General features: G+C 45.8%; 1 protein-coding gene across 3 annotated transcripts in view; it reads left to right on the forward strand.

Moving 5' to 3' along the window:
* Positions 1-24,048, forward strand: part of DISC1 (DISC1 scaffold protein) — a 413,164-nt gene that overhangs the window by 153,550 nt on the left and 235,566 nt on the right. For all 3 annotated transcript variants that reach the window (XR_008717104.1, XM_055588267.1, XM_055588259.1), the window contains exon 6: positions 3,508-3,734. Coding sequence is in view for 2 of the 3 variants with exons in the window: in XM_055588267.1 (XP_055444242.1) it covers positions 3,508-3,734 (227 nt within the window). In the remaining variant the exon portion in view is untranslated. The remainder of the gene's footprint in view (positions 1-3,507; positions 3,735-24,048) is intronic.

A 24,048-nucleotide genomic window follows, 5' to 3' on the forward strand; every position in this document is an offset into this window, starting at 1 on the left:
GCGAGGGGTGGAGATGACGGGAGGGCTTGTTGGAGTCTCTTTACAAACAAGGGGTTAGAAGTTCAGCAGTGTTTCTGCCTGTGTTTGCTAGTACTTTACCTTTTGAATATGCTTTCCTTGTGTGCCGGGCCAATTTGTCACCTCTTATCATTTTGTCCTTGAGAAGTTTCTTTCGGAAAGCAGAAAAAAAAAAAATGTGAGCTGAGGCAATTGTTTATGGAAACTGCTATCAGATTGGACTGTGGGTAGCAACTGTCAGGAGGCAGAGCTGTGAGTGGGGACTGGGCAAGGCGGGCGGAACTGGGAAAGACTGGGATTCGTGGGAGCTCTGGGTTGTCCCGGAGCAGTGGATACAAGTTGGCTGAGAATCATGGGGGGCTGGAAATCTTGGTGCAACTCTGAGTTATAGCCAGAAGGTGACCAGGGGCTCTGGAAGTTGACAGGGCCCCCCAGAAGCAAGGAGCCTTGAAGTTCTGTCCACACCTTCCCAAGCCTAGAGGACTTGAAGCCTGACTGGGGGAGCAGTGAGGAAACACGGACTTCTGGAAAATGCAGAGCTCTTTAACACGTGCGTCCACAGTGTGGCTTAGCCTCTAAACAGCCGAGTGACCTTAGACAAGTGAATGGGGCGTGGAGAGGTCACTGGAAACCCCCACCTCCCATGCAGAGTCTTCTTGTTATGAGTTCACCCTTCCAATTCCATATGATAGAAAGGCAGCAAAGGGAGGCAAGCATCATTGCAATTTGAAAAAAGTGAAGTGAAATCGCTCAGTCGTGTCCGACTCTTTGCGATCCTATGGACTGTAGCCCTGTAGCCCACCAGGCTCCTCTGTCCATGGGATTTTCCAGGCAAGAATAGTGGGGTGGGTTTCCATTTTCTTCTTCAGGGGATCTTCCTGACCCAGGGCTCGAACTCAGGTCTTCCACATTGCAGGCAGACTCTTTACCCTCTGAGCCACAAGGTTTGAAAATGTTGTTTTTTAGTTGCTAAGTCGTGTCTGACTCTGCAACTCCATGGACTACATGTAGCCCACCAGACGCCTCTGTCCATGGAATTTTCCAGGCAAGAATACTGGTTGCCATTTCCTTCTCCAGTTTGAAAATATTTTTCAGTAAACTGGTGCTTTCACACTCTTGAGCTCACCATGTTGAGCACACTTGTTGAGCAAGTTCAGGTAGCTGAAAATGTGAAGTCTGATTTTTGATTCTGGATAATATTCACCAGCTGGAGGTGAATATTCCTGATGATGTCAGAGTGCACAGAACATACTTTTAGCCCAGGCTACTTAGTGTTTGAGGGCTTCCCACGCTGTGCTAGTGGTAAAGAACCTGTCTGCCAATGCAGGAGACAAGAGATGTGGGTTCGATCTCTGGGTTGGAAGATCCCCTGGAAGAGGGCGTGGCAACCCACACCAATATTCTTGCCTGTAGAATCCTATCAGAGGAGCCTAGCAGATTACGGTCCAGAGGGTTGTGAAATTGGATATGACTGAAGTGACTTAGCACACATGCATATATTGAGTGTTTGAAGGAAGCATTCTTGGCACAGTGCTGGGGGAGAAGAGGAGAAAATCAGTGATGGGGGGCGGTGCTGGCAGGCCTTTGTGAGGTCTTGGGCTTTTCTCTGACTGGAATGGGAGGCATGGAGTGGGGTTGGTTAACCAGTGAAGTGATGTAATTGACCACATTTCAAAAAGTCATTTTGACTTCTGTGTGAGGATAGGGTGGAGGGCCACTGTGGAAAACAGTATGGTGGTTCTTTAAAAAATTAAGTCGAGTTACCATGTGATTCAGCAGTTTCACTTCTGGGTATAAGACCGCAAAGAATTGAAAGCAGAGACTCACAGATGTGTTCACAGCAGCGTTGTTCACAATAGTCAAAAGATGGAAGCAACAACCCAAGTGTCTATCAACAGATGAATGGATAAACAAAGTGTAAGTTGCTCAGTCCTGTCTGACTCTTTGCAACCCCATGGACTGTGGCCTGCCAGGCTCCTCTGTCAATGGAATTCTTCAGACCAGAATACTCAAGTGAGTAGCCTATCCCTTCTCCAGGGGATCTTCTCGACCCAGGAATCGAACCAGGGTCTCCTGCGTTGCAGGCAGATTCTTTACCAGCTTAGCTACCAGAGATGCCTGAATAAACAAAATGTGGTATATAAATACAATGAAGCCTTTAAATCCAGCCTTTAAAAGGAAGAAAATTCTGACATGTGCTACAGCACGGATGGACCCTGAGGACATTATTCTAAGTGGAATGAGCCAGCCACGAAAGGACAAATACTGTATGATTCCACGTGTAGACACCCAGAGGAGTCAGAGTCACAGAGACAGAAAGTAGAAAGATGGCTTCCAAGGCTGAATGCAGGGGGAAAGGGGGGTCAGAGTTCAACTTGGCAGGATGAAAAGAATCCTGGAGATGGATGGTTAAGATGGTAAGTTTTCTATTACTTATATTTTACTACAGTTGAAAAAACCCAAACAAACACAAAAGGAAAGAATAGGGATGGGAATTCAAAGGTAGGAAGTAGGGAGGTGTGGTGGGAGACCCTGTCAATGATTCTATAATCTTGGACCAGCGGGATACACGCTGTTGTCTTCTTAGCATGTCTTAGCCATGGATCTTCAGTGCCTCCTCCTGTGTCTCTTCCCTCCCCTACTGGAGAAGGGGTCAGCAGGTAGATCAGGTAGGGTGGTCGGCATCTTGGGGTTGTGAGGATGTGGGTGAGATGGGGAGACAGCCAGTATTAGAGCTGTGCTCTTATCAGCTGGCAGCCAATGCAGAAAACATGGGCGTATGTTAATTACAAGAGTCTCATTGGAGATTCAGGATGCTATGGGCACTGAGATGATTATCTGCCATAATGCTGTGTGCACAGCAGGCATTCAATTACCTATGCTTATTTTGTTCATTGACCTCAAGATTGGATGATACTCAATTCTTGGGATTTGGTTTGCCATATTAGTGGAAATTAAATTTATTTAATATTTTTATGAACCTTAGACTGCATAACCCTATCTGTGGCATCTCTTTCAATCCTTAGACTTAAGAAACTATGACTTCTAATCTTTCTCTGCATGCTACATTGGCATGTTTGGGGTCAGATCAGCCAAGGCTCGTTTGCTTTTCCTTTGTCGGTCGTGTTAGCTGCTTTGCTGGTATGTCAAGTCCCTGAAGTTTGTTGCACTATGTTCTGGCTCTGTCACCTGAAATGAAGTAAGTGGTTTACATATTTGCTGGATTCTTCCATGTCTAATTCTTGGCTCACCACCCACAGTTATTTAATGCTTGGGAGGGAAGCTTTTTCCTTATGCCAGCTAATCAGAAATACAAAGCTGGCATGATTTTTCCAGTTCAGCAAACCTCCAAAAATCTGCCCGCCTTGAAGGGGAGCTTCACAGCCCTCATGCAGGTAGCAAACTCTCCTGTAAAGAGAGAGTTCTGAGCAGTGTAGTCGACCATGAATGGGGTTAATTTATAAAACCTGCTCTCTCCATTCTCTGCAGAAAGAAATTGAGACCCTCCAAGCCAGGATGTCTGTTCTGGAAGCAAAAGATCAGCAGCTGAGACGGGAGATAGAGGAGCAGGAGCGGCTTCTCCCGTGGCAGGGCTGCAACCTTGTGGGAGGATTGTCCCTGGGCGAGCTGCAGGAGGTCACCAAGACCTTGCAGGACACCCTGGCCTTGGCCGAGCAGATTCCCCTCCGTGCAGAGCCACCTGAAACCATCCGGAGGTACTGGTGACTTCCTAAGTGATTTTGGATCTCTTGCCTTGTCGATCTGTTTATGGGATTGATTTAGTCTGCTGTCCTACATATGTAAATATTGGGTTGGCCAAGGAACTTTTCGGTCAACTCAGTATTTTCCAAGCAGTGCTGTGAATTTTCAAGGGAAAGTAGTCTTGGTATTTTGAGTGTCAAGGTCCTTCTTTGTGTAGGGCAGTCCTGTGCACCTCAGGATGTTCTACACCTTGGCTACCCAACCTGTTGGGCTTCCTAGGTGGTTCAATGGATAAAGAATCTGTCTGCAATGCAGGAGACACAGGCAGATACGAATTCAATCCTGGGGTCAGGAAGATCCCCTGGAGGAGGGCATGGCAACCTACTCCAATATTTTTGCCTGGAGAATCCCATGGGCAGAGGAGCCTGGTAGGCTACAGTCTGTAGGGTTGCAAAGAGTCAGATGTGACTGAGCAGGATGTACCCAACCTGCTAAAGAAAGAGTTGCCACTCTATCTCTCCATTCTGCTAGGCACCTTCCCCATATCCTAACCCCCCCGGGGTGCCTTCTCTCTCTTTGGGATCTATTGGAGTTTGATCGGTTGGAGAGTCTGATGCCAACCTTTACTGAGAACAATCGTCTGGAGACAAGAGAAATGTTAGAAAGTGTTAGTCGCTCAGTTGTGTCCAACTCTTTGCGACTCCATGGACTGTAGCCCACCAGACTCCTCTGTCCATGGAATTCTCCATGCTAGAATACTGGAGTGGGTTGTCATTTCCTTCTGCAGGGGAATCTTCCTGACTCAGGGATCGAACCTGGGTCTCCTGCATGGCAGGCAGATTCTTTATCATCAAAGCCACCAGGGAAGCCTGGAGACAAAGGAGGGAATGAGCTACTAAGAGGGGAGACTCAATCAGTGAGCAGGAAGAAGAAATTATTATTCATGACAACCAACATTTATTGAGTCTTACTGTGTGTCAGGCACTGTGCTAAACTTTACCCTATGAGTGGTGTCCATTATTATATCCATCTCACAGATGAGGACAAGAGAGTTTAGGAAGATCACATAGTTTGCCAAAGTCCCAATTGATAAGAGGCAAAACTGATACTAAAATTCGTGTTTGTTACGTCAAAGCCTTGTTTCTTATCTACTTGTTGTGGAGGGAGAACCTTCCCTGTGTTTTGTGTTGAGGAAGACACAAGAGATATGTGTGGACCTCTGACCTTCTGGGAGGTCATTGCCTTATTCTGGCCAAAGATGGAACCCGCCCTTACTCCTGTTAGACAGAAGTCGAGCCATGCCCTGAAGGAGAGGCAGCTGGTGGTGAGCTTGAGGGTGCAGTGAGTGCAGCAACGAGGGGAATGAATGTGCTGCTCGATAATTATGCTGCAGAAAAAACAAGAAGACTTCACCACCTGTAGCGGTTGAGAATATGGACTCTTGCTATCTACTCCGGAGAAGGCAATGGCACCCCACTCCAGTACTCTTGCCTGGAAAATCCCATGGACGGAGGAGCCTAATGGGCTGCAGTCCATGGGGTCGCGAAGAGTCAGACACGACTGGGTGACTTCACTTTCACTTTTCACTTTCGTGCATTGGAGAAGGAAATGGCAACCCACTCCAGTGTTCTTACCTGGAGAATCCCAGGGATGGGGGAGTCTGGTGGGCTGCCGTCTATGGGGTCGCACAGAGTCGGACATAACTGAAGTGATTTAGCAGCAGCAGCAGCAGCAGCTATCTACTCATCCACATATTAGTTGGAACCACTTATTATGGGGGCTGTTACTGGGATGAACGGAGCTAATCTGTATCAGTATAGAGGCCATGTGCCGGTGCCTGGGTGCCAGCACGCCCCTTTACGGTCATGTGATGGTGCCTGTCCTTTTCATCACAGGGATTTCCATCTTCAGAAGCCTTCTAACTGCCATGCAAATGTGTCTTAGACTGTTTAGCAAGTATCTGCTCCCTTGTACACATGCCACACTCAGTATCAGCTGGGATGCTTGTCCAGGAAGATGCTCACCATGTCCTCCCCTCCCCGTCCCAGCCCTGATAGTTCCCTGCAGAGCTTTAACCCTGGGCTCCATTCCACGGAGAAGGGGAAGACGTGGGTTGTTGCCAGATTTTAGTCAAAGGAAGCTGACCATCAAGTCTGCCTGTGCCCTTTCTCCTTCACCCCCATGGTACAGCCTTGGCCTCCAGTGACCTTTCCTACTCCTGCTTCCCATATCCCTCCTGTGGAAGTCTTTCTACACACACACATACACGCACACACACACACACATGCACACAAACATGCATATACAAGCACACACATATGCATGCAAACACATACATATATACACATGCACACTTATACATGTGCACACACATGTGAAAGTGTGAAACCATTAGTTTCTCAGTTGTGTTCGGCTCTTTGAGATCACATGGACTATAGTGTACCAGGCCTCTTTTTCCATGGAATTCTCCAGGCAAGAATATTGGAGTGGGTTGCCATTCTCTTCCCCAGGGGATCTTCCTAACCCAGAGATTCAATCTGGGTCTGCCACATTGCAGGCAGATTCTTTACCATCTGAGCCATCAGGAAAGCCCATATACACATATATACACACACATGCACACACATACACACTCATAGACATCACACACACATACATGTAGACACACACACGTAGACACACATGTACACATGATGTTACATATCATGTGTAATCATGCATGTGATATATGCATTATAATAGACAGATGTACTGATATATGGGCTTCGCTGGTGACTCAGATGGTAAAGAATCCTCCTGTAATGCAGGAGACATGGGTTCTATTCCTGGATTGGAAAGATCCCCTGGAGAAGGAAATGGCAGCCCACTCTAGTATTCTTGCCGGAACAGAGGAGCCTGGCAGGCTACAGTCCATGGGGTCGCAAAGAGTCTGACAGGACTGAGCGACTAAGCACATACACACATTAATATATAAGGAATATTTATATAACATGAAATATACATATACATTTGTTTTTACAAACACAATGTACACATGAGGCTTAAAGTGAGCCTCTTTCTGCCCCACTGTCCAGATGTGTCCTACTTATTTCTCCTTTTGCTTTGAGCAGCACAGAGGCTAGTTTTACTCCTTTTATGTCACTCACAAGCTCTTCGAGGGGAAACACTGGGGTGTGCTTACCTTTGACCCTGCTGCAGGATTCACAATGCCTCTGTGCTTTGAGCTGAGTCCCTGGGCAGCGTCTCTGCAGGTGTGACCCATCCCTGCACAGAGACGCCCCGGGCAGAGGCTGCTTTCTCACTCATCAACTCACGGCTCGCAGAGCAGCCCACATGGTGGGCAGGCTGGGCTTGTTATTCTTATTTAACGGTTGAGGAAATAAAAGCTCAAAGTTTCCAGGGGATGCAGCTGGTTAGAGACTACTTATATCCACCTATAGGTGCCTCTGGGTCTGAACCATTGAAAGAGTTTCCATTTAGAGGCCTCAGTCTAAAACAAGGCACTCCCGAGTGTGGTGGCTGATGGAGCTGGGCCCCTGAACTCAGATCTTACTATTTCTAGTCTGTTATGATGCCCACGTGCTCCAGCTTTGCCTTTTTAATCAGGATGAGAAGCAGTCGAAATAAAAGTGTGACTTTTGCTAAGTCATCCAGTGCTCTAATCAACTGAACAGGCTCTTGAAAGACCTTTCAAGGTGTGTGGCAATCTGATTCTACAACACTCTTAGGGAAATCGGACGCAAGGCTGGCTCTTGAATGTGCTGCGGTGCTGGCTGGGGGCTCCTCGGGGAGGACCTGTCATCCCCGAATCCACTTGTGCCAGGGAGGTTTCAGAGTTCAGGTCAAGAGCAGTCTGTCACTTTTTGTGCCTATCTGCCTGTGGGAACACCTGGGCATCTCAGTGATCTGAACCCAGCAGGGCTCTGTGTAGGAGCGAGTCCTAGGAATAAAAGGACTAAGAGTTGCCCAATGAGGGTAGGAGGGAAGATCCTGGGATCATTAAAGATGGAGATCAACATGGGAAACTTACCTGCTGGTCCAATGGCTAAGATGCCACATTCTCAATGCAGGGGTCCTGGGTTCATTCCCTGGGTTGGGAAGATCCCCTAGAGAAGGGAATAGCAACCTACTCCAGTATTCTTGTCTGGAGAACTCTTTGGACAGAGAAACCTGGTGGGTTATAGTCCATGGGGTTGCCAAGAGTCAGACACAACTGAGCAACTTTTACTTTCAGCCCCCGTGTAACTTATAGCTGGCTCTGTATCCATGGTTTCTCTGCATCCCCAGATTCCACCAACAACCAACCACCAACAGTATATACTATTGAAAAATAGATGTGTATAAGTGAACTCTTGCAGTTCAAACCTGCGTTGTTCAAGGGTCAACTGTAGTTTCTTCTCAGACCCAATGGAGAGATCTGGACAAATTGTGAAACAGGAAACTCTTGTTCTTAGGAAGAGAGGTTAGAGAAAGCTGGAGAAACAGACCATTCAACATCCTAACCATCTTTGTCATCATCCACGAAGGTTTTTCACGGAGGCCAGCTATAAGCTTAGGATGCTGTCTGGGGAGGAGCTGCTTCTGATTGACTCTATCAACAGTGTGCAAGTTCAAGGGGAGGCTTTGCTTCTTTGCCTGGATAAACCATGCACTGGTTTGGGGAGGAGTTTCCTAAGAGCACTTGGCATTCCTGAGATAACTGCTGCTGGAGACTCTGCTTATGTGGGCTCCTTACGTTCTGACTGTAGCTTGTTGGGGAATCCTTGGGCCGATGTTTGAGAAAGACTGAAAGTAGAAGGGCACGTGCTGGGGATGAGAGACCTGGTGGCTTTATTTTTGGGTATTTTGATAGAAATCAAAGCAGCAGTTTGAATTTTCTGATGTTTGTGTTTTGGATAAAATAACATGTGTGTGTGTGTGTTATTTGCTCAGTCATGTCCGACTCTGCGACTCCATAGACTGTAGCCCGCCAGGCTCCTCTGTCCATGGAGTTCTCCTAGCATGAATACTGGATTGGGTTGCCATTCCCTTCTCCAGGGCTTGAACCCTAGTCTCCTCCATTGCAGGCAGATTCTTTACAGTCTGAGCTACCAGGGGAGCCCAGGATCAAATAATTTATCAGGATGGAATGAAGAGCTGCCTTCTCAAATATCTGAGTTGCCTTCCAACAGAGCCAAAGAGAGTGGATTTCTTCCTCCAAACAAGAGGAGAATGTTTTTAACTACTTGGGTATTATGCTATGCTAAGTCACTTCAGTCGTGTCTGACTCTGTGCGACCCCATAGACGGCAGCCCACCAGGCTCCCCTGTCCCTGGGATTCTCCAGGCAAGAACACTGGAGTGGGTTGCCATTTCCTTCTCCAATGCATGAAAGTGAAAAGTGAAAGTGAAGTCGCTCAGTCGTGTCCGACTCTTAGCGACCCCATGGACTGCAGCCCAACAGGCTCCTCCATCCATGGGACTTTCCAAGCAAGAGCACTGGAGTGGGGTGCCATTGCCTTCTCCAACTTGGGTATTAGGCACTCTGCAATATGAAAGCTTACAGGGTAGGGATGGGTGAGGGACAGGAGCCACTCGGAAGACGAATGTTCATTGCAATTTCCCTCATCCCTGGGATTCCAGTCCTTTGGCTTTAGAACAAACTCCTTGTTTCTTCCTTCAAGTCTTCCTGTGATGGGAGAGGTCTAGAAGGACAGCTATTTTTCTGGTAAGCCTGATCCACTCTCCCTTGGGAACCTACTCTTCCCTTCTCTGTAGTGGGATTGGGGGGTGGAGTAGGGGATGGGAAGAATGGGGACAGAGGGAGGGAGGAGGTGACAGTTTCTGGGGTTTTCCTGGACCATGTCTCCCCATGTGGGATGTGAGTGTCTGTCTGTTTATTTCTGTAAGTGGAGGAGGGTTGTGATTTGCAGCTCATCTGCCTCCAGGGCGGTCAACTCAGCCCCTTTTGTTGGTCTGGGAGCCTTGAGCATCAGTGGAGGCAGGGCCGGCTGTGACCCTGGCTGACCGCAAAGCCAGGTAGGAGTGTAGTAGTAACTGACAGAGTGAGGGCTCCATTACTTGCTAACGTTCCTTAGAGATGCTTGGCTGCTTTGTATTAGTCTGTGGTTGAGTTCTTCATTCCTCAGCTCCTGGAATTTTTCATGCTTCAGATGAAATGTATTCTGGCAGCTCATGGATGAATCGTCTCTGGTTGTACAGTTGGAAGAAACATGTCACATCTTTTTACAAACCATTGGCACGAACGGCAAAACAAACGCAAGCTCTGGTTACTGCAAGACTGGTTGGACTTTGGTAGGTGTGTCTGAGTTGCTGGGGGTGTGGGTGGAGAGCCGGGCCTGCTCCCTGGTCCCCATGACTTAACCTCCTAGGGCCCCTTGGCATGGCTGACCAGTTCTTGGAGGTGCTCAAGCCTCCCATCATACCTACCCTCAGCCCACAGTGAGCAGCCAGGCTGATGTCACAACTCTGTTTAAGTGAGATTTGAAATAATGAAATTCAGCGCAGTTCACAATTGACTGGGAAAAAAACATCAACAATCCCACTTTCCTCCTAGATACTTATCTTATTATAGTTAAAAGTCTCAGTGAAATAGCAAGGCCTGAATCAGAAAACAGACTCCAGGGTGTGGGACGAGCATAGCTGATTCTCAAAGCGTGTGTTCAGGGGTAGGGGAAGCAGCTGTGTGTGTCCTGGCGATGCGCCTGGGGGGTGGCACCACGCTGGGACAGTGCAGAGTTCAGAAGAAATGCTCCTGATCTCCACGCCTCTTCTCCACTTGCTGTGATCCTGTGCTTCAGTCTCTACTTACGGTCTTTGCTTTTCTACTTTCTCGCCTTTGTCCTTCATCTAGTTGGTTTGTCAAGACAGGGGCTTGCAGAAAGAAAAATACCAGTACAGTATACTAACGCATATATATGGAATTTAGAAAGATGGTAACGATAACCCTGTATGCGAGACAGCAAAAGAGACACTGATGTATAGAACAGTCTTCTGGACTCTGTGGGAGAGGGAGAGGGTGGGATGATTTGGGAGAATGGCATTGAAACATGTATAATATCATATGTGAAACAAATTGCCAGACCAGGTTCGATGCAGGATACTGGATGCTTGGGGCTGGTGCACTGGGACAACCCAGAGGGATGGTATGGAGAGGGAGGAAGGAGGAGGGTTCAGGATGGGGAACACGTGTATACCTGTGGCGGATTCGTGTTGATGTGTGGCAAAACCAATACAATATTGTAAAGTAATTAACCTCCAATAAAAATAAATAAATTTATATTAAAAAAAAGAAACTACAAGGAGGAGAGAAAAATAAACATAAGTAAAAGGAAATTTTTTTGTTGCTAAACAGCAGCAATTAGAAAAGTACAAAATAGGCAATAGAAAATTAATAAAGCTAAAAACTGGCTTATTGAAAAAATAAAAAAGACAGGGGCTTGATGGGACTGAAAGTACGAGGACTTATCTGGAGGAGGGGGACTGCTTTGTGTTGCTAAAACTGCTAGGTTTTGAGGTGAGATTCTGACTTTTTTCCCTTTATTTTTAAAACAGACACCTTGCTTTTCCCAAGGATTCATGAGGCAGGCAAATCTTTGCCCAGAGACTCAATGAATGCAGTGAGGTTGCAATGTATAAGTGGCATGAGACTGACACTTCTTGCAGGAAGTCTTCCTTGATTAGACAGAGTCCTCAATGTTCAAGACAGCTCTCATATTTATCATCCTTCTTATTTTGATTTGTAATAATAAAAATGCATTAATTTAAATATCACTTTATGCTTCCCTAGTGGCTCAGTGGTAAAGAATCTGCCTATAGTGCAGGAGATACGGATTCAATCCCTCAGTTGGGAAGATTCCCTGGAAAAGGAAATGGCAACACACCCCAGTATTCTTGTCAGGGAAGTATCATGGACAGAGGAGCCTGATGGGCTACATAGTCCATGGGGTCTCAAAAGAGCTGGACGTAACTTAGTGAGTAAACAATAACAAATTATTTACAAAAGTTCATTTCTGCTCACAACCCTATAAGGTATGTTGGGCAACACACTGGTTTTTGCAACGTCTTTTGTAGATGAGGCTGCTGAGGGTCCAGATTCACACTGCAGTAGTGTCCTCAGGTCTTTGGCCAGGTTTTGAAATGGAGGGGAGAGAGGTGGTTAGCATGGATGGCCTGGAAGAGAGCAGGGCTTGGGGTAGGTGCGCCCAACAGTCAGGGAAACGTGTGCAGCTGATCCAAGCGAGAGACAATGCTGCCGTTTCAGGCCAGCAAGTTCTCTCTGAGCCCAACGGGTCACAAGGTGGCACCTGAGAGGGATCAGGGCAAACAGGTCTCCAAACACAGGCAGCCTGGGGAGGCCACCAGGCAACTGACTAGGTCAGAGGGTGGGAGCAGTTTCAAAGACAGGAGAGCAGGAGAGGAGCTGCGGGAGGAGAGGACCTGCTGGGCGCCCGCAGAACAGGAAGTCTTGTTTATCAGTGAAGGTTTGAACTGGATAATGCTGGAGGTCCCTTCTAGATCTTGAACACTTTGCACTTTCAGACTTTGTAAAATAGGTTAAAATAAATGGCTTCCAAAAATCGGTAATTCTGTTCCTCATAGCCCCCAAATATGTTCCCCTGTAATGTTCCCTAGGCAGGTGACAACCATCCAGACCTGCAGTGCTCAGGCTCATTCTTTTCTAAATGAGTCACTGCTGATGACTGCTAATGATGGTTTATTTGGTCGGTCGTGTCCAGCTCTTTGCGACCACATGGACTGTAGCCCACCAGGCTCCTCTGTCCCTGGGATTTCCCAGGCAAGAATACTGGAGTGGATTGCCATTTCCTTTTCCAGGAGATCTTCCTGACCTAGGGATGGAACTCGGATCTCATGCGTGGTCTCAGGTGGATTCTTTACCAACTGAGCCACCAGCGAAGTCCACTAGATGAAGACGGAGTTGGTTTCCCAGTGGCCACTGTTTAGAGTTGGGAACTGACTGTTGTGCCCTCCCATTTCCTTTGGAAACTCATCATCACAGGCAATGGAAAGTTTTTACAGGGCCACAACTTGGAAAAGAAGGAAAGTCTTGGAAAAGAAGGGAAAGACTTGAAACTACCACCTGTCAGGGCATGTGTGGATGCCACTTACCTGGAGGAAACAGGACCCTGACTTCCATATTTTGTTTAGTACACTTGAGAAATCCCAAGGAAGAATCTTATCTTACCTACAGATTAAAATAACAACAACAACAACTTTATTTTGTGCTAAAGTAAATTTATTAGGACTGAAAAAATTTAAAACAAAGGAGGATTAAAAAAAAGAGCAGAGGAGGATGAAAAAGTGGCTATATATTTTAATTTTATTTATTTATTTTGAAGTATTTACTAATTTACTAATTCCCTATTGTTTTTCAGTCGCCCAGTCATGTCTGACTTTGCGGCATGCCAGGCCTCCTTTGCAGCACCCCATCGACTATACCACGCCAGGGCTCCCTGTTCCTTGCTGTTCCTGTTTCCCAAAGTTTGCCCAAGTTCATGCCCATTGCACCAGGTGTGGCATGTGTGATATAATCCCTGAAAAAAAGTGAAAGAAAGTAAAGTTGCTCAGTCGTGTCCGACTCTTTGCGACCGCATGGACTGTAGCCTACCAAGCTCCTCCGTCCATGGGATTCTCCAGGCAAGAATACTGGAGTGGGTCGTCATTTCCTTCTCCAGGAGACCTTCACGACCCAGGGATTGAACCTAGGTCTCCCGCATTGTAGGCAGACGTTTTACCATCTGAGCCATCAGGGAAACCTGGGTCCCCTTGCATTGGGGGAACAGAGTCTTAGCTATTGGACCACCAGGGAAGTTCCTGTGGCTATTTATTTTTAAATGCTGCATTTTAATATTTTATAAATTCTCCGTGCTTTGTGTTCTTCAAGGAATTTACAACATTTATTATTATTTAGGTAGTTATTTTGGGAAACTTGCAATATATGGACTCATCCATTCTTCTTTTATAACTTGGATATCTGATAAACTATTTTCGACTAGAGCCTCATGGATTAAAAGAGACTGAAATGACTGTAGCTGGTTCTCCAGGTGCTGTGACTTTGAGTCAGCTCTTGGCCTAGGTGAATGCATGTGGCCTCTTCTAATAGTTTTTATTCTGGTTAATTTCAGTTTTTATTTTTCATTATTGCCAACTTGAGAATTGTCCTATGTTTAATTTCTATGTAACTTGCGTGTGTTCTACAATCCTCCATCCCCTTTCATCAAATTTTCTTATTCCTGATAAATCCTCAATGTGTTATCCTATCTTTCGGTTGTAGGTTTTTAGTTCCTGCTTTAACTTTTCAGATGTTAAAGAATACACCCAACTAAACTGTTCTTCATTCTTTGAGCTGAAGATTTAAAGCTCTTCCAGCAGAAGTAATTCAGCTCTGCTGAGAGACCCTTTCCCAGGGACTGCAGCAAATATCCCCAGGTCTAGAACATCTGCTCCTTACTGGCTGGGATTTCAGGCGGTTATTAACACATCTTTTCCAAGCTGCATCAGGGCTTCCCTGGTGGCTCAGATGGTAAAGAATCTGCCTGCAAGGCAAGAGACCTGGGTTTGATCCCTGGGTTGGGAGAGAGAAGAAAATAGCTACCCACTCCAGTATTCTTGCTTGGAGAAATCTATGAACAGAGGAGCCTAGCAGGCTACCGTCCAGAGGGTCACAAAAAGTTGGACATGACTGAGCAACTAACACTTTCATTTTTCCAAGCTGCTCAAGGCCTGCCCTGCCCTGCGCTGATTCCTAGGCTGCTGGAAAGTCATATACCAGGACCTCTAAGTTTCCTTTACACACAGGCAGGGAGGCCCTGTGCCTTATACATGGGGGTCATTTTTTTGTTACTGTGCTCACCGTGGCCACCATTATCAAAATTACTTTGTACATCCTTTTGGACAGATTCCCTCAGCTTCCTCTTTGAGTGGTATTGATATTGGTGTTTGATTACTTATTCAATTATTTGTTTAGTCAACTGGATATTTTTCCTGCTGTTTATTCATTTTGTTCATGAACAGTCTATTTTTGCAATCTTTTATCCAATAAAATGTGTAAATCTTTAGCTTACCCAATGAAGCATTTTAGGAAATGAAATTTATAGTATTCCCCAGTTTCAGGAATCTGACTGATGTGTTGCTTTGTCAGAGAGTTTTGAAAGAGCCTGAGAGAAATGTAAGGTTTAAGCTGTGTCTGCAGCTTTATGTGCATATGCTTATTCTTGGCCAGTTGGCAGATAGTTAAAGATAAATCAGGAAAGCATTAGTTCAGTCACTCAGTCATGTCTGACTCTTTGTGACCTCATGGACTGCAGCATGCCAGGCTTCCCTGTCCATCACCAACTCCTGGAGCTTGCTCAAACTCATGTCCATTGAGTTGGTGATGCCATCCAATCATCTAATCCTCTGTCCCCTTCTCCTCCTGCCTTCAATCTTTCCCAGCATCAGGGTCTTTTCCAATGAGTCAGTTCTTCACATTAGGTGGCCAAAATATTGGAGTTCAGCTTCAGCATCAGTCCTTCCAATGAAGATTTAGGACTGATTTCCTGTAGAGTTGACTGGTTGGATCTCCTTGCAGTCCAAGGGACTCTCAAGAGTCTTCTCTAACACCACAGTTCAAAAGTATCAATTCTCTGGTGCTCAGCTTTCTTTATAGTCCAACTCTCACATCCATACATGACTAATGGAAAAACCATAACTTTGACTAGATGGACCTTTGTTGGCAAAGTAACGTCTCTACTTTTTAATATGCTGTCTAGGTTGGTCATAGCTTTTCTTCCAAGGAGCAAGCATCTTTTAATTTCATGGCTTCAGTCACCATCTGCAGTGATTTTGGAGTCCAAGAAAATAAAATTTCTCACTGTTTCCATTATTTCCCCATCTATTTTCTGTGAAGTGATGGGACCAGATGCCATGATCTTACTTTTCTGAATGTTGAGTTTTAAGCCAACTTTTTCACTCTCCTCTTTCACTTTCATTAAGAGGCTCTTTAGTTCTTCTTCACTTTCTGCCATAACAGTGGTGTCATCTGCATATCTGAGGTTACTGATACTGCTCCCAGCAATCTTGATTCCAGTTTGTGCTTCATCCTTCCCGGCATTTCACATACTGTATCCTGCATATCATTTAAATAAACAGGGTAACAATATTTAGCCCTGACATACTCCTTTCCCGATTTGGAACCAGTCTGTTCAATGTCTAGTTCTAACTGTTGCTTCTTGATCTGCACACAGATTCCTCAAGAGGCAGGTCAGGTGGTCTGGTATTCCCATCTCTTGAAGAATTTTCCACAGTTTGTTGTGATCCACACAGTCCAAGGCTTTGGCATAGTCAATAAAGCAAAAAGTAGATGTTTTCTGGAACTCCCTTGCTTTTTAAACTCAAAACAGAAAGTAAAACCTTTCGGGTAAACCTTAGAGTTATAGAAAGTATACATGTTTAGAAATTTAGGAGAAACAACATACATTATAAAAAATTTTGGATTAAGTGGAAATGCAAGCATTTCTTTTAAAAACCCTGAAAGCAATGGGATATAACTTATTAAGTAGTCAGAATTAGTGGAGCAGTGAAATGGAAATTGGATGTTACCTTTGGATCCCTTAACAGAATAAACCCAGAGGCAGGATCATATTCCCCCTGGATCAAGTTGTAGGGTTTGAAGGATTGAACTCACAGGAATTTTGTGGCGAGAAGCTCTAGAGGCCCAAGAATAGAAATCTTTTGAATGTTTATATACATCCGGGCTATGACAGTAGTTGGAATCTGGCACCATCTTGGTTACTAGTCTTCAGAAAATAAGAGACCAGTAATTTATTTTCTTACTGTATATAAAAAGGTATCTTTAAAATAATTTGGGAGGAAGAGGTGGAAAGGCGAGTAGTTATGATCTAGACATAGGTCCTTCAGTTTTGTGACTCTGTTCATTTTTCCCCTTATTGGGCAACCAAAAGCTCTTGCAGACAAATGCCTCTAAGTCAAAATGTTTCTGGCACCTGCATTATAATTTCAGTTTGGAATATAATTGTTTGAGAGGCAGCAGGAAGAGTTTGTTGAAATAACACTTGGGATATTTGGATAAGCCAGATAACAAATTCATCAGTTGAAACTAAAGCTGTGGTTGGGACTTCCCTGGTGGTCCAGTGGTTAAGATTCTCCACTTCCGATGCAGCGGACGCAGCTTTGATCCCTGGTCAGAGAACTAAGATCCCACATGCCGCATCGTGCGGCCGAAACAAAGCTGTGATTCTTGATGGAACTGGACTTAGATGCAAAGTGTGACTCTGTAAAGTCAGGCGGTTTCTCAGTGGAGATGGAAATTGGCAACAGAAGGCAGGGGCCAGGCTGTGTGTGTGTGCATGTGTGCACATGTGCTTGCCTATGTGCATCACTTTATTCATATCAACTGATTTGGAAAATTCTATGTATCCAGTAAATTCATTATTAGGGCTCTTTCCTCTGCTCAGCATGTTTCCATCAGCACCTCAACCCCAGGAAGTCTTTTTTTTTTTTTTTAAGAAATTGGAAATCCTTGTGTTTATTCTGTCTCTCTCTTAGATCCCTTTTAGGGGTGCTTATATGAGTTTCTTGGTGGTTCAGATGATAAAGAATCTGCCTGCAATCCAGGAGACCCAGGTTTGATCCCTGGGTTGGGAAAATCCCCTGGAGAAAGGAATGGCTACCCATTCCAATATTCTTGCCTGGAGAATTCCATGGAGAGAGCCTGGCAGGCTACAGTCCATGGGGCCACAAAGAGTTAGACGCTACTGAGCAACTAACGGAGAAGGCAATGGCACCCCACTCCAGTACTTTTGCCTAGAAAATTCCATGGATGGAGGAGCCTGGTAGGCTGCAGTCCATGGGGTTGGTAGAGTCGGACACGACTAAGTGACTTCACTTTCACTTTTCACTTTCATGCATTGGAGAAGGAAATGGCAACCCACTCCAGTGTTCTTGCCTGGAGAATCCCAGGGATGGGAAGCCTGGTGGGCTGCCGTCTATGGGGTCGCACAGAGTTGGACACGACTGAAGTGACTTAGCAGCAGCAGCAGCAGCAGAGCAACTAACAGTTTCACTCTTTTCACTTTCATATGAGTGACACAGACGTCTTTTATTAGAAAGAATGTATGCCCTAATAACATTTGACATCTCAGTGTGAGTTTGCTGAGTCAGTTGGAGAATTTGGACTTTACCACAAAGATTCAAGAGCGATAGAATGAATTATCCTTATTCAAGTTTAGACTAAGATCCCTGAAGTTCAGAGAAATATTTGGTAAGGATATGAGTCACTAATGTGATCCACATTCAGAGAAATAATCAACAGACCAAAAGTCCAAATATTTCTCTGGCCAATTTTGCTTTGGTTCTTTTATTTCACCTCTTCTGCTTGGGCTAGAGAGAAAAACGTCAAACATATTAGTTAAAAATGCACATGCCCAATTTTTGTCAGATTACTTGAAAATATTTCTTACTCTGATATAGGCATGGCTATTTGTAGAAATGATTTATTAAAAAAACATCTTTCTATACTTCATTCTGGCCAACGTCCCCCACACATGAGCTAGCTTTCTGAGTGGGTCAGTCCTGTGTGTGGCTGCCTCCCCTGCTGGATGGGGATTCTGTGCTGTGCCCAAGGTGACAAGGGTGGCCTGCAGTGGCACTAGAGGCTGGCAAATATCTCTCTTCACTGCATGCAGCTTTTGATCAGAGTAAGTGTCTCAGGCGACCAGCTTGATCGCTTTTACAGCCACAGAGAGTGGCTTACCTCTGATGACTGTGCGTCCCATCATGCCTTTATGAGATCATCTGAAGCCTGGAGGAGCTCTTGGCATTTTTGTTGTCTGTGCTCCATCTATGTCCCACTGGTGACATGTGACATTATCAGCTGTGAGGAGAGAAGGGTCCAAGGAAGGGAAAAAGCCAAGTAGATGAAGTCCTGCGTTTCCTAAAGCTGTTTTTGCTGTCATTTTCTTCCCCACTTGCCCCTGACAGAAGGTTAGAGGCCTGAGCAGTAACTGGCAAGGTTGTTAATGTCAAGGATTCCCGTATCTGTGTATATATTTTAATTCAAGACCGAGTGGTGCCTGTGCTAGGGCAGCTCTCATCTTGCCCTTTATGTCACTTCTAGTTTGCCTCAGTAACAGTCTCTCCTTCTCAAACTTGTTTTTACTAAACAAGACAAGGGATGGAGCTGGGGATGGGGACAGGGGACAGGGAGAAGACTGGAAACTGAGCTGACATTCCTGCTCCTGTAGCTCTTTACTACAATGGCGTGTTGGTACATGGTCAGATCTACATAGGCAGAAAGCTGGGTGCTCAATGGCCAGCAGGCAGCAGACTTTTTGCACAATTCTCTTCTGAGGGAGGAAACACTCATGTCTTGCTTAGTAAAAATGGCCTTATATTTCTGCCTCTGTCATTAATGCTCTCTGGCCCTTTGCATAACTGATGTGTTAAAAAAAATTTTTTTTAATGTGGACCATCTTTTAAAGTCTTTATTGACTTTGTTACAGTATCGCTTCTGATGTTTATGTTCTGTTTTTTTGACTGTGAGTCATGTGGGATCTTCGCTCCTGACGTGGGATTGAATCCACATCCCTCCACTGGAAGATGAAGTCTTAAACACTGGACTGCCACAGAAGTCCCTGATGTGTTTTTTTTTTTGATTCTCCAGATCTCTGCAAATAAAATAACGTTAGCAAAAGAATCTTGAATGGTAGAACAGTAAAGGCGTCTTGGACGGTAGGACTGGGATGTTCTTAGAAATCACCTGGTCCAACTTCTTCACTTTGCAGGTGAGCAAAGAGAACCCCAGAAGAAAGGGACTTATTCAGAATTCTGCAGAAAGTTAAGGTGGTAGTGGAAATCTCTGCATTTCATCAATATTCTTGTGCATCAGAGGTCAGACAAGAGTAGCGGCAGAGTTTGTCCTCCAAAGGCTTGTCTTTGGAGCAGATGTATGCTTGGCGTCCTGGGTGTGAGTTTAATGCTGATGGCCCAGGCTGGTGCTGAGGGTAGTCATGGCTTGCTTCCTGGAGGTGAGAGAAAGCATCACTAATGGAGGAAGAAGAAATGGGTGTGAGGTGGTTTCTCTAGAACATGAACACAGAGGTGTCCTCCAGGCTGCCTCTCATGTGGTCCAGAGCAGGAGACCAGTGGAAGCAGGAGGACCTGGCTTGTATTCCCATCCTGTGGTCTGTTCTGCACTGTGATGGGATCCTTGGCCTGCATGTCTAAGAACTAGCCACACCTTCCAGGTAGTCACTGCTTGATCCCCGCAGTGTGGTCCACCCTGGGGAGGAAGACCTTAAAAAGAGGCCCAGCAGAAAGCAGGTTCATTGCTCTCTGGGAAGGCTCTTCTGGTCTCAGCTGCCTTCACCAGCTTCTGGGTGGGCATGTATTAATACCTTTGGCCCCAGAGATATTTTCTTCTGGGAGTAAGGAGAATAAGAGCAGAGCCCTCTAATGCCTGGATCCATAAAAGATGTGGAAAGTATTGCTATGAGAGGGTACAGATTCAAATTTCTGATAAGTCTTTTGAGTTATGCCTCCCAAAGTGATAGCATCTGGAGAAACAGGGAGTAAATAGTTGCTAGTAGAGCAGGGCATGGGATTCTGTAACCAGATAGATACCAGATGCAGCTCTAGGTTTTAGCAAGGAAGGTTAGCAAGGTGCTCTGGGCTGCCCCGGTGGCTCAGATGGTAAAGAATCTGCCTGCAATCCAGGAAACCCAGGTTCGATCCCTGGGTTGGGAAGATCCCCTGGAGGAGGCCATGGAAACCCACTCCAGTATTCTTGCCTGGAGAATCCAATGGACAGAGGAGCCTGGTGGGCTACAGTCCATGAGGTCACAAAGAGTCAGACACGACTAAGTAACAAAGTACTGAACATGGGTGGCTTATACACAGACATTTATTGTGGTTAGAGGTCCAAGATCAAGGTGATGGTCAGGGAGAGGTTGGTTCCTTCTGAAGCTTTGAGGGTAGGGTCTGTTCCAAGTCTCTCAGCTTGTAGAAGACCGTCTTCTCCCAGCACCTTTTTACACTGTTTTCTGTCCATGTGTGTTTCTGAGTAAAAATTTCTCCACCAGTTAAATAGGAGTGCGGCCCACCCTAGCAGCCTCATCTTAACCAGTTACATTTGCAGTGACCTTATTGCCATTAAAGTGACATGTTGAGACATTGAGGATTAGGACTTTAATATATAAATTTTAGGGGGACACAATTCAACCCCTACATGTTCTATGAAATGGAGCCATCCAAAAGAGATAAGTCAAAGAGAGCAGGACTTCTAGGAGTTGGGATTTAGAAGGAGGAGAGGAGGTCTTCTTGAGTGGACACCATGTCTTTAATCTCTTCTTTCTCTCACATAAACCTCCACCCACAGCAGGCTGGTGAGGAGCAGTGTGTGTGTGCTAAGTCCACCAGGATCCCCTGTTCATGAGATTTTCCAGGCAAGAATACTGGAGTGGGTTGCCATATCTTCCTGCAGGGGATCTTCTGGCCCAGGGATTGCACCCTTATCCCCTGCATCTCCTGCATTGCAGATGGATTCTTTACCTCTGTGCCATTGAGGGGGGGGGTCCCTATCCTTGAAACAATGAACGGAAATCTCCAGTGTCCTCAAATGCCAGTGAGGAGGAAGGGTGGCATGGGAAAGAACTGGATGTGGATGGAACTCTTAGTAGCCTGGCCTGTTCTTCAAGAGAGTATATTGAATCAATTAGATCTTTCTGACCTTCCTGCTGAGCCGGAGTTCACTGATTTCATTACTATCCTGCACTATTTCTTAAATCAGTTTTGCATTCATGCATGCCTATGTGCATGCTAAGTTGCTTCAATCGTGTCCAACTCTTTGTGACCCCATGGACTGTAACCCACCAGTCTCCTCTGTCCATGGGATTCTCCAGGCAAGAGTACTGGAGTGGGTTGCCATGGCCTCCTCCAGGGGATCTTCCCCACCCAAGGATTGAGTCCATGTCTCTTATGTCTCCTGCACTGGCAGGCGAATTCTTTACCACTAGTGCCACCTGGGAAACCCACCCTTAATCCCCACTTGCGCTGGGGCAGTAGGGGGAGTGGAGCAGAAAGGAAGCCTCTCATCATCCTGTGGTTTGAGGGCATGTCTGATAGAGATGGGGATGTTCCCACAATGCCCCACCTGGTCCTTACAAAGAAGACAAGAGGGTGCTCATTCACTCACCACCCACTATGCTCCAGGTATTTCTACATGGAAGAGCCTTGACCTTGTGGAGCTTTCCTACTAATGCAAGAAGAAAGCAGATATAAACAATAAATAGAAATAAACAGTAAGCACAGTTAATAAGTAAATCACATAGTAGGTTAGTAGGTAGTGAATGCTATGGGGGAAGACAAAGGACAGATGTTAAGTGTGCAGGTTTATAGGCAGTAATCAGTTTGGGCTCCCTGGGGTGCAGAGTGCTTAGACCAGAGTAGGGGACTGGAAGGTAGGAGGGACTGGTCCAGTGTGTGTCTTAGAAGGAGAGTATCCAGGCAGAGGGGTCTGCCTCAGTGGATTTGAGGAGCATCAGGAGGCTTCTGTGGCCAGGCAGAGAAAGTGAAGGAGGTTGTTGTAGGAGAGAAGGTCAGAGAGGTTATGGGAGAGGGCCATGCTGGTCCCCGTGGATGGGCTTTACCTGAGTGCATTAGAGAATGGGTTTATGGGTTTCACTGCAGTGCCTGAGAAGGCTCACTCTGGATATAGGATTAAGAATAGACAGTAGGGGGTGAGGAAAAAAGCAGGGGACCAGTTAACAGCCCACTGCAGCATTTCTGGGGAGGAAGTCCATGGTATGGGTCAGTGGTTGCAGCATATTTGATCCTCTGTCTGGACTCTTCCTTCAAACCGTATCTCATCCTGAGTCACTGAACCCGAATTGCCTGGCTAATATTCTTCCCTAAAAATGTCTTATTCTGGCCCTTAACCATGTCTTGGCTTGTACTGTTTAGATTCAGTTCAGTTCAGTCGCTCAGTCATTTCCAACTCCTTGCGACCCCATGAATTGCAGCACTCCAGACCTCCCTGTCCATCACCAACTCCCGGAGTTCACTCAGACTCATGTCCGTCAAGTCAGTGATGCCATCCAGCTACCTCATCCTCTGTTGTCCCCTTCTCCTCCTGTCCCCAATCCCTCCCAGCATCAGAGTCTTTTCCAATGAGTCAACACTTAGCATGAGGTGGCCAAAGTACTGGAGTTTCAGCTTTAGCATCATTCTTTCCAAAGAACACCCAGGACTGATCTCCTTTAGATTGGACTGGTTGGATCTCCTTGCAGTCCAAGGGACTCTCAAGAGTCTTCTCTAATGCCAGTTCAAAAGCATCAATTCTTTGGTGCTCAGCTTTCTTCACAGTCCAATTCTCACATCCATACATGACCACAGGAAAAACCATAGCCTTGACTAGACGGACCTTTGTTGGCAAAGTAATGTCTCTGCTTTTCAATATGCTATCTAGGTTGGTCATAACTTTCCTTCCAAGGAGTAAGCGTCTTTTAATTTCATGGCTGCAGTGATTTTGGAACCCAAAAAATAAAGTCTGACACTGTTTCCACTGTTTCCCCATCTATTTCCCATAAAGTGATGGGACCAGATGCCATGATCTTCGTTTTCTGAATGTTGAGCTTTAAGCCAACTTTTTCACTCTCCACTTTCACTTTCATCAAGAGGCTTTTTAGTTGCTCTTCATTTTGTGTCATAAGGGTGGTGTCATCTGCATATCCAAGGTTATTGATATTTCTCCCGGCAATCTTGATTCCAGCTTGCTTCTTACAGCCCAGTGTTTCTCATGATGTACTCTGCATATAAGTTAAATAAGCAGGGTGTCAATATACAGCCCTGACGTACTCCTTTTCCTATTTGGAACCAGTCTGTTGTTCCATGTCCAGTTCTAGCCGTTGCTTCCTGACCTGCATATTGGTTTCTCTGTTTAGATTAGTTACTGTGAAAAAGTGAAAGTGTGAGTCACTCAGTCATGTCTGCCTCCAAGGACTGTAGCCTGCCAGGCTTCTCTTCCATGGAATTCTCAAGGCAGGAATACTGGAGTGGGAAGCTATTCCCTTCTCCAGGGGATTTAAGGCAGCCCCTTTTTACTCCTAACGTGAAGCTAAGGCATTTGTGTGCTTTTATACTAATCCAAAGGCTTCCTTGGTGGCTCAGATAGTAAAGAATCTGCCTGCAATGCAGGAGACCCAGGTTCAATCCCTGGGTTGGGAAGACCCTGGAGAAGGAAATGGCAACCCACTCCAATATTCTTGCCTGGTGAATCCCATGGACAGAGGAGCCTGGTGGGCTACAGTCCATG

This window comes from Bubalus kerabau, chromosome 1 (genome assembly GCF_029407905.1).
Source record: "Bubalus kerabau isolate K-KA32 ecotype Philippines breed swamp buffalo chromosome 1, PCC_UOA_SB_1v2, whole genome shotgun sequence".
Classification (NCBI taxonomy): domain Eukaryota; kingdom Metazoa; phylum Chordata; class Mammalia; order Artiodactyla; family Bovidae; genus Bubalus; species Bubalus kerabau.